The sequence below is a fragment of the Conger conger genome, chromosome 7, assembly GCF_963514075.1.
Source record: "Conger conger chromosome 7, fConCon1.1, whole genome shotgun sequence".
Lineage (NCBI taxonomy): Eukaryota > Metazoa > Chordata > Actinopteri > Anguilliformes > Congridae > Conger > Conger conger.
This window is the reverse complement of record NC_083766.1, coordinates 50,298,659-50,309,211: the sequence shown is the minus strand read 5'-3', so window position 1 is coordinate 50,309,211 and position 10,553 is coordinate 50,298,659. Positions and strand designations below refer to the sequence as shown.

The 10,553-nt window shown below is 39.4% G+C and overlaps 1 protein-coding gene across 1 annotated transcript; it reads right to left on the bottom strand.

Moving 5' to 3' along the window:
- Positions 1 to 1,667: 1,667 nt before the first annotated feature.
- Positions 1,668 to 9,023, bottom strand: polr2j (RNA polymerase II subunit J). Its single transcript, XM_061249773.1, has 4 exons — positions 8,899 to 9,023; positions 2,884 to 2,973; positions 2,571 to 2,745; positions 1,668 to 2,129 (listed from the first exon to the last, which is right to left on the bottom strand). The coding sequence occupies exons 1-4, from the start codon at positions 8,949 to 8,951 to the stop codon at positions 2,094 to 2,096; spliced, it is 354 nt and encodes a 117-aa protein (XP_061105757.1). The 5' UTR covers positions 8,952 to 9,023; the 3' UTR covers positions 1,668 to 2,093.
- Between the last annotated feature and the right edge of the window lie 1,530 nt (positions 9,024 to 10,553).

Below are 10,553 nucleotides of genomic sequence, written 5' to 3'. Positions count from 1 at the left end.
GAATCTGCTCCTCGGTGGGTGGGTGCAGGGGCAGCCGTGCCGGGTGTTGCTGATAGTGGTCTGACGGACATGCAGGGTAATCTAGGTCCAGGTCAATTTTGTATATGCCAGAGAGTTATGCTAAATTTGGATCAAAAGAGTAGTTGAAATGCACAACAGGAGGTAACACTGAATTTTAAAAAAATACAAAATTACAAAAAATAAAGATATTTTTTATTGCGGATTCATCTCCTTCTTCCCTCTTAGCCTGCTTTTCCCGTCTTAACATTGTTTCTTTTTCCCACAAATCCAAACATATTTCCATTTCCATTTATTTTTACAGCATAAAATGATAATAGACTGGTGTGTGGTTGCCGACCCATACTGTCATGCATTATTTTCATAGGACCCGCAAATTCTGGGTCTTGCCTCTTTGAGCTCATGGTTATTACCTCACCCCACTACCAGTCTGTACCTTATAATGAATAATTTTCCTTTTTACTTATTTTAATGCGCAAGTTTTATTTTTAAAACATTTTTTTAACTTAATAATTATTAATTTTTTAATTTTTTTGTTTTTTGTTTTAAGGTGCACCTGATCTAATCAGAGTCTAAAAGACGATTTGTCTCCAATGTCGACACTTTCACACATGCGCGCGCACACACACACACACACACAGACCCACTACACAAAGCCTCTATCACACTGGCCTGTTTTCAGCTTGCACTCTCATGGACAACAAAACATACCATATTAGACAAGATAATTTACTTTAGAGCTCAGTTATTTTTTTATACGTATTTACTCATTAAGACCAATCAATTCTAATAGTTAACAATTAACTATTACTTCTATCAGCGCTTGGGACCCAGTCCCAGAGTGTTAGTGAGAGCATACCGGCTCTCGTGTTTGAATCACTCCCTGAGTGATGGGCCCGTCAGCCCCAAGTCAAACGAGGTACCTTTTAGTGATTTACTATGGCCTCACCTGAGTGTTTTTTGTTTTTTTTGGATCGCGTATTGGTTACCCCACACATAAACATCTCAGAACTGGACCGGATACCATCATCCTTCCCCATAGGTGATTGCTTACAATCCCTTTGTGGGGTGGGTTTTTCGGTTCAAGGGACTCTAACCCCTGGCAGAAAAATGCCCTTTTTAACATTTCACAGGTGAGCATCGTCTGATGAAACAGATCCCAGTAAAAACAAAGATAGCTATACTTGAGTTTAACTTTCGTATTTATTTGCAAAGAAATGACAGAAAGTGAGAAAGCTTACCGGCTTTCTGATTTGCATCAGACACAGTAAGACTCTTATACACACTTTTCCAGAAGGGGGGGCTTTACCAAAACAAAACGACATGAAGCTGGCCACGAACATTTATCAGTATTTTGTCTTCTGAATACCCCTTGTTGACCTTGCTGTAAGACCAGAATGTACTAGCTGAGAAGCAGAGACATTAAGGTCAAAGGCTGTCTGTCTGCTGGAGAGAGACAGAGAAAGACTCATAGTAAGCACTTAATTCAGAAAGTGGTCTAATAGTAATAAGGATTATCACTAAAAAGTTATTTGTAATCATGTGATTGTCTTTATGTTAAAACACATTGTCAATTAAGAATCAAGAAAATGACCCTTACACATCTATTTTGCTAAATCTCACAGAAATAGTAGCGCGGTGCAAAAGTATTCGCCAAAGCCAAATATTTTATTTGAAAAACAATGAAAGTACATCACTCATTGTATTTACAACAAATCAAAGTCATACTATTTCACAAAAATACAAACCTTTGTCATGGTCATTAAGAAATAGAAGCACAAAGCAATCTGAAGCTTTCTGATTGCAAGGAACATGAAAGGTTTAAATTTAAATTGTGAAAAAACCTGCATTGCAAATTACAAAGGCTCAATTTCCACACATTTTGATGGCAGGTTAGAAGAAAAGCTTAAGTGACGTGATCTATTTTGAATCGAGAAGTTCAGTTTGTAGTCTGAAGACCAGTCAGTATACCAAGCTGCTGTTAAAAGTGTTTTTCCACTTATATTTCTTATATTTCTTTGTTCAAAAACCAGGCGGATTATGAGCACAGCAACCGCATTTGACAGAAAGAGCCTTCATTCAATCCCTTCTTGTTTGTCCTTGATGGCCACCTGAAAAATAAGATATAGGGTCACCATTCATTAATTGGTCCTGCACAGCCCAAAGCCACAACACTGCACCTATGTCACAAGCACCATCACCCCTATATTTATGTTTATATAGAGGTGGCAGTTTCAAATAATGATAAAGGAAGTGAGCTTGAAAGTCACAGAGCTGTTGTACACTTCAGCAAAATACTGAACCCGAGTTGCTTCAGCTGAAGTATCCAGCAATATATATAAACTGTAGATGCATTGCAAGATCATTTGCATGTAACACATAAGAATTTGCACCTGAAAATCGATAAATTAGGAGAACATCTACTAAATGTGATGCATTCGTGTGCTCCTAAAATTTTAGCATTTGTGCTCCTTGGGAAAACATTGTTAGTGTAGAGCCCTGTACCTCATTCACCCAATGTTGTTGAAAACTATGCATTTTCCTGCACCTACCCTGAATCTTTCTTCCAGCAAGGACAACTCGCTTATGAGGTCAGTGATGGCATTGGTGAAGGCCTCCTGGGGACTGTAGTCTGGGGTCGTCTGGACACGAATTACGATTTTGTGTTCCAGCGGATGGGGGACCTTATACCCAGCAAACAGCACCTGAGGGTCCTTCAGCAGCTGGCTGTAAAAGCATAGGACACGGGGAAACTTAGGTTGCAAATACACATGTTATGATTTATATGTTATTACTGACATTCCAGTTTTGCGCGCAGAACTAGATAGTCTTATTTCATGCAGCTATTCATAACTCTGTACTCACGATCTTATAATGTTCCCAAGTGTGTGGTCCTCCTTGTTCAGTGTGAAAAGACAAGCATTTGGCACCTTGGTGTCTTTAATTATCGTAATTCTGAAAGAGTAATAACAAAACGGTAAGTTATCGACCGCCGCTAACTTACTGGATGTAAAGTTAACTTAACGTTAGGTAATAACAAGAAGATATATTCCCTTAGTTGGACAGTATACATTTGAGCTAACCAAGCCAGACAATAAACTAGTTTGCTAACTCCCATTTCGACTAAAATAATAATTTACGTGGATGTTAACATTACTACGTTAGCATGCCAATATAGTTGGCTAGCTATGGGGCTGTTCACGTTAAGGCTGAATAAGTTAAATATCAACTTCTAAAATATAAATTTCTGGACGTGCGTTTATTTTTCAAAGCGCCCCGGACCCGGGACCTGAAAATAATACGCGTAAAAAAAAAACGCGCCCCGGATCCGGGACCAGAAAATAATACACCTAAAAAATTGGTCTCGGATCCGAGACCAGGAAATAATACACCTAAAAAATGGGTCTCGGATCCGAGACCTGAAAATAATACGCGTAAAAAAAAAAACGCGCCCCGGATCCGGGACCAGAAAATAATACACCTAAAAAATGGGTCTCGGATCCGAGACCAGGAAATAATACACCTAAAAAATGGGTCTCGGATCCGAGACCTGAAAATAATACGCGTAAAAAAAAAACGCGCCCCGGATCGGGGACCAGAAAATAATACACCTAAAAAACGCGCCCCGGATCCGGGACCAGAAAATAATACACCTAAAAAATGGGTCTCGGATCCGAGACCTGAAAATAATACGCGTAAAAAAAAAAACGCGCCCCGGATGTTGCTGGCCACAATTGGAGACTTCCGGTTCCATTTATCAAAATAAAAGTTCGGTGAATAAAATTATTTATGAACTTTGTCAATTTTAATTGTTAAATTAATACAGTTGGATATGATTGTGATGTATTTGCAGAGAATATAAAATTGTGCACAAATTTCAATAAAAACTGTTTGCCACCTGTTGTTGCTGTCTGTCAGGTGTGGTATGGGCATACGTTGCCATAGACTGTCAATTGCCACCCAGCTCATTTGCATAGCTCATAACTCAAAAACTATAAATTGTTTCAAAATGAAAGGGGGTATACATTTGTTAGCTGGACCCTTATCTTTAATATTAAACAGTCCTTTCTGTGAAATCCTGTTCCGAGCAATTGTTGCTGTGTTTCTAGTGTGGGGAGGCCATACATTGCCATAGACTGTCAATTGCCACCCAACTCATTTGCATAGCTGATAACTCAGAAACTATGAATTGTTTCAAAATGAAAGGGGGTATACATTTGTTAGCTGGACCCATATCTTTAATATGAAACAGTCCTTTCTGCAAAATCCTGTTCCGAGCAATTGTTGCTGTGTTTCTAGTGTGGGGAGGCCATACGTTGCCATAGACTGTCAATTGCCACCCAGCTCATTTGCATAGCTCATAACTCAAAAACTATAAATTGTTTCAAAATGAAAGGGGGTATACATTTGTTAGCTGGACCCATATCTTTAATATTCTATAGACCTTTCTGCAAAATCCTGTTCCGAGCAATTGTTGCTGTGTTTCTAGTGTGGGGTGGCCATACGTTGCCATAGACTGTCAATTGCCACCCAGCTCATTTGCATAGCTGATAACTCAAAAACTATGAATTGTTTCAAAATGAAAGGGGGTATACATTTGTTAGCTGGACCCATATCTTTAATATTCTACAGTCCTTTCTGTGAAATCCTGTTCCGAGCAATTGTTGCTGTGTTTCTAGTGTGGGGTGGCCATACGTTGCTATTGACTGTCAGTTGCCACCCAACTCATTTGCATAGCTCATAACTCAAAAACTAGAAATTGTTTCAAAATGAAAGGGGGTATACATTTGTTAGCTCGACCCATATCTTTAATATTCTACAGTCCTTTCTGTGAAATCCTGTTCCGAGCAATTGTTGCTGTGTTTCTAGTGTGGGGTGGCCATAAGTTGCTATTGACTGTCAGTTGCCACCCAGCTCATTTGCATAGCTCATAACTCAAAAACTAGAAATTGTTTCAAAATGAAAGGGGGTATACATTTGTTAGCTGGACCCATATCTTTAATATTCTACAGTCCTTTCTGCAAAATCCTGTTCGGAGCAATTGTTGCTGTGTTTCTAGTGTGGGGTGGCCATACGTTGCCATAGACTGTCAATTGCCACCCAGCTCATTTGCATAGCTCATAACTCAAAAACTATAAATTGTTTCAAAATGAAAGGGGGTATACATTTGTTAGCTGGACCCATATCTTTAATATTCTACAGTCCTTTCTGCAAAATCCTGTTCGGAGCAATTGTTGCTGTGTTTCTAGTGTGGGGTGGCCATACATTGCTATTGACTGTCAGTTGCCACCCAACTCATTTGCATAGCTCATAACTCAAAAACTAGAAATTGTTTCAAAATGAAAGGGGGTATACATTTGTTAGCTGGACCCATATCTTTAATATTCTACAGTCCTTTCTGCAAAATCCTGTTCGGAGCAATTGTTGCTGTGTTTCTAGTGTGGGGTGGCCATACGTTGCCATAGACTGTCAATTGCCACCCAGCTCATTTGCATAGCTCATAACTCAAAAACTATAAATTGTTTCAAAATGAAAGGGGGTATACATTTGTTAGCTGGACCCATATCTTTAATATTCTACAGTCCTTTCTGCAAAATCCTGTTCCGAGCAATTGTTGCTGTGTTTCTAGTGTGGGGTGGCCATACGTTGCTATTGACTGTCAGTTGCCACCCAACTCATTTGCATAGCTCATAACTCAAAAACTAGAAATTGTTTCAAAATGAAAGGGGGTATACATTTGTTAGCTCGACCCATATCTTTAATATTCTACAGTCCTTTCTGTGAAATCCTGTTCCGAGCAATTGTTGCTGTGTTTCTAGTGTGGGGTGGCCATACGTTGCTATTGACTGTCAGTTGCCACCCAACTCATTTGCATAGCTCATAACTCAAAAACTAGAAATTGTTTAAAAATGAAAGGGGGTATACATTTGTTAGCTGGACCCTCATCTTTAATATTCTACAGTCCTTTCTGCAAAATCCTGTTCCGAGCAATTGTTGCTGTGTTTCTAGTGTGGGGTGGCCATACGTTGCCATAGACTGTCAATTGCCACCCAGCTCATTTGCATAGCTCATAACTCAAAAACTATGAATTGTTTCAAAATGAAAGGGGATATACATTTGTTAGCTGGACCCATATCTTTAATATTCTACAGTCCTTTCTGCAAAATCCTGTTCCGAGCAATTGTTGCTGTGTTTCTAGTGTGGGGTGGCCATACGTTGCCATAGACTGTCAATTGCCACCCAGCTCATTTGCATAGCTCATAACTCAAAAACTATGAATTGTTTCAAAATGAAAGGGGGTATACATTTGTTAGCTGGACCCATATCTTTAATATTACACAGTCCTTTCTGTGAAATCCTGTTCACAACAATTGTTGCTGTGTGTCAGGTGCAGGGTGGGCATTCATTGCTATAGACTGTCAATTCACAAGCTGCTCATTATAGACCTATATACCCAGGGATAAACCCGAACCATGCAACTTTACAATGAAATTAAAGTCAAATCAACTTTATTTGTGTTGCACATTTCACGCTATATTTGTCAGTACATGCTTTAGAGCAGTGCTTCTCAACCAGGAATTTATTAATTGATTTATTTAATTTAGGGCATTTTTGGTGGTATGATTGGTTCAGTTATTAAATTAGTTGTTTCAGTTTCTGGTTACAACAAAAACCTTCCGGCAAGACTAGAGTTGAGAAACACAGCTTTAGAGCAAGCCCCAGCCTTTCCCCCCACAAAAGCAAGCCTAGGGCAACAGTGGCAAGGAAAAACTTCCAAGGTGGAGAAGGAAGAAACCTTGGGAGGAACCAGACTTAAGTGGGGGGGCCCATCCTCCTCTGGCTGGCTTACGGGTGACAATGATGGTCAGATAAAACAATTAACAATTAATTATGAACAATTTGTTCATGTGATGGGTTTTGAATGTGTGTGGGATTGGCAGGGTGCAGATGAAGGAGGTGGCGGTGGATGAAGGCCTGGGGCAGTATGTGGGGGGTGTCTCAGCGCTGCAGTATGATTGTGATGAAGACAAGGGGGAAAAAAATGACAATATGGCAGTGGGAAGTAAGTAGGGACACAGATGGGACTTGGAAACAAACCGAGGCCTTAATTGTAAGGAGGATTTACTGTTGGGCTAATTCTAAGTTAATTTAATTTAATTTTAAGTTAAGTCATCTAGGACAACCTTTCGCATTTTACTTGGACTGCAATTTAACTGATTACTATCAAGTATTATACTTTTTGAAAACACAAACGTAAAGTCCACAGCTGCTCCCATCTAACTGACCTGGAAAGGAAGGACATTGGTGAGCATATTCAAAAACAAAATTTACTGGATGTAGTTTTCCTGTAATGCCAAAATACTGTAAAGATAAATAGAGTGAGAGACGGTCAAGAACTGCTAATAAAGATGAGTTGTGGTGCTTCAGTGAATCCATTAATATTGCTTTTAAAAATATTTTTCCCTCTAATATCCTGCAATGTTCCATTGTAATATGAATCATGGTCCAATGTAACAAATCTAAATTCACTGGAACAAGGACAAATTTAAATCTCCACCAATTTCTTTTTAAATTTGGTAAATTTGGCAAGACCTCAATTGTCTTGCAGTACAAACTATACAGTTCCTGGCTAACAAATGTAGAGGGGACTGCAAGAATTATTTTTTCGGGTACTGTTCTGATAAAAAATGACAGGTATGTGTTTATAATGGAATCATTAAGCCAATTGTTTCCAGGATTTCACAGAAAGGACTGTAGAATATTAAAGATATGGGTATATAGAGTAAATGTATACCCCCTTTCATTTTGAAACAATTTATAGTTTTTGAGTTATCAGCTATGCAAATGAGCTGCTTGTGAATTGACAGTCAATAGCAACGTATGGCCACCGCACACTAGAAACACAGCAACAATTGCTCGGAACAGGATTTCACAGAAAGGACTATAGAATATTAAAGATATGGGTATATAGAGTAAATGTATACCCCCTTTCATTTTGAAACAATTTATAGTTTTTGAGTTATCAGCTATGCAAATGAGCTGCTTGTGAATTGACAGTCAACAGCAACGTATGGCCACCCCACACTAGAAACACAGCGACAATTGCTCGGAACAGGATTTCACAGAAAGGACTATAGAATATTAAAGATATGGGTATATAGAGTAAATGTATACCCCCTTTCATTTTGAAACAATTTATAGTTTTTGAGTTATCAGCTATGCAAATGAGTTGGGTGGCAACTGACAGTCAGTGGCAACGTATGGCCTCCCCACACTAGAAACACAGCAACAATTGCTCGGAACAGGATTTTGTAGAAAGGACTGTAGAATATTAAAGATAAGGGTCCAGCTAACAAATGTATACCCCCTTTCATTTTGAAACAATTTATAGTTTTTGAGTTATGAGCTATGCAAATGAGTTGGGTGGCAACTGACAGTCAATAGCAACGTATGGCCACCTCACACTAGAAACACAGCAACAATTGCTCGGAACAGGATTTTGCAGAACGGACTGTAGAATATTAAAGATATGGGTCCAGCTAACAAATATATACCCCCTTTCATTTTGAAACAATTTCTAGTTTTTGGCGAAACAATAATGAATACGCTTAAAAATGGCCCAAGCTATGGGACTGTTCGCGTTAAGGCTGAATAAGTTAAATATCAACTTCTAAAATATACATTTCTGGAGGTGTGTTCATTTTTCAAAGCGCCTCGGATCCGAGGCGAAACAATAATACGCTTTAAAATGGCGCCCCGGATCCGGGCCGAAACAATAATTCATACGCTTAAAAATGGCCCAAGCTATGGGACTGTTCGCGTTAAGGTTGAATAAGTTAAATATCAACTTCTAAAATATAAATTTCTTCGTTTACTCACTTTTTTTCTCCTTCAAATAGCAAAAATGACTCGAAAGCTGGAGGTGCGTTCATTTTTCAGCCGGCTAAACAAAAAATGGCGGCTCAACCTGATGATGGTTTGCATGCATGTAGGGTTTTCTCCACCAGGGGTCAGTTTGACCCAAATTCTACTACGAACAGCAGTTATTAAAGTTAATAGCTGTCACCCAATGGTACTGAAATATACGTATGTATTCTTGGACTGTATATTCTGTTCTTTTGCTCAACTAAGCCATAGGCATACAACTCTCAAGCGTAACAATAAAAATGGTAATTGAAAATAACATTTTACCCCGGGAGTTGCAGTTTTGAATTATGTTTCTCCTTCTACTGGTCTGTCAAAAAGAATGGTTATACAGAGGCATTGCACTCCTGTGTCCTATCCTCCCCCACTGATATTGCTCTATTATTTCGCTGATCTGAGCAAGCATTGCTGCAGTGGCTTGTGTAATGTCGTATTATGTATGTCATAATTTGGTTGGGATTCCTTTGTTCATTACATGGTGCTGTCTATTGCTGTAGACAGTCCACTCTCCTTATGTATTTCGGGCAAAGCAGATAGCATTTACAGATCAAGAAGAGACCACAATACAGAGGGCTGCATGACCCAGAATCAAACTTCTAACCACACAGGGGGATTTGTATATGAGTGGAGAGTTTGAGTGAATCACGTGGTCTGCCTGTTTTTATTTTCTTCTTTTTGTTAAAGAAAAATAAGATATCATGACTAAAGTCTCGCGGCATGGATGGTGCAGTGGGTAGCACTGCCGCCTCACAGCAAGGAGGTCCTGGGTTCGAATCCCCGTCGGCCGGGGCCTCTCTGTGTGGAGTTTGCATGTTCTCCCCGTGTCTGCGTGGGTTTCCTCCGGGTACTCCGGTTTCCTCCCACAGCCCAAAGACATGCACGTTAGGCTGATTGGAGAGTCTAAATTGCCCGTGGGTATGAGTGTGTGAGTGAATGGTGTGTGTGCATGGTGTGTGTGCCCTGCGATGGACTGGCGACCTGTCCAGGGTGTATTCCTACCTTTCGCCCAATGTATGCTGGGATAGGCTCCAGCCCCCCTGCGACCCTGATCAGGATAAGCGGGTTCAGATAATGGATGGATGGATGGACTAAAATCTCTGTAAAACATTTCTTTTCACAGCAAAACAGTATCAGCATAGGCAGCCAAGTATCTCACATATTTCATCCATATTTATTTGTTTTTCATTCATGTACATTGATAATTACGAATACACAAATCAATTTCAGAAATATATCCACACAGATATAGTCTTCTCCTTTTTGTGTTGTTTATCTCTTGACTGATAACATTGAAATCCTCTGAATCACAATTCATGGTATGGGGAAGAAGGGGATGTTGTATGATTGAAAGGTTGAAATTACATATAGTAATTCCATAGCAATTTTGAAACAATTTTAACTCTCTATTTTTCTTCCTCCTAATTTGGAATATCCAGTCTTATTTCAGGCATGTGCCATCACTCTTTGGGACAAACCTGCAGAAGTCTTTTATGAACATACACTGCTTTCTTTCACTTGGTTCAGCATTTTGCACAGATGGTGCAGTCTGATGACTCCAATCACCAGATCAAGTAAAGAGTCATGTTCGTCTTACAACAACAATAAAGGAA

Excerpts from the sequence above, each read along its gene's own strand:
- polr2j (XM_061249773.1), bottom strand. The coding sequence starts at position 8,951 with ATGAACGCACCTCCAGCTTTCGAGTCATTTTTGCTATTTGAAGGAGAA. Across the intron at positions 2,746-2,883 it reads CTTGGGAACATTATAAGATC|CCAGCTGCTGAAGGACCCTC; the intron begins GTGAGTACAGAG and ends ATGCTTTTACAG. Across the intron at positions 2,130-2,570 it reads TGCTGGAAGAAAGATTCAGG|GTGGCCATCAAGGACAAACA; the intron begins GTAGGTGCAGGA and ends CTTATTTTTCAG.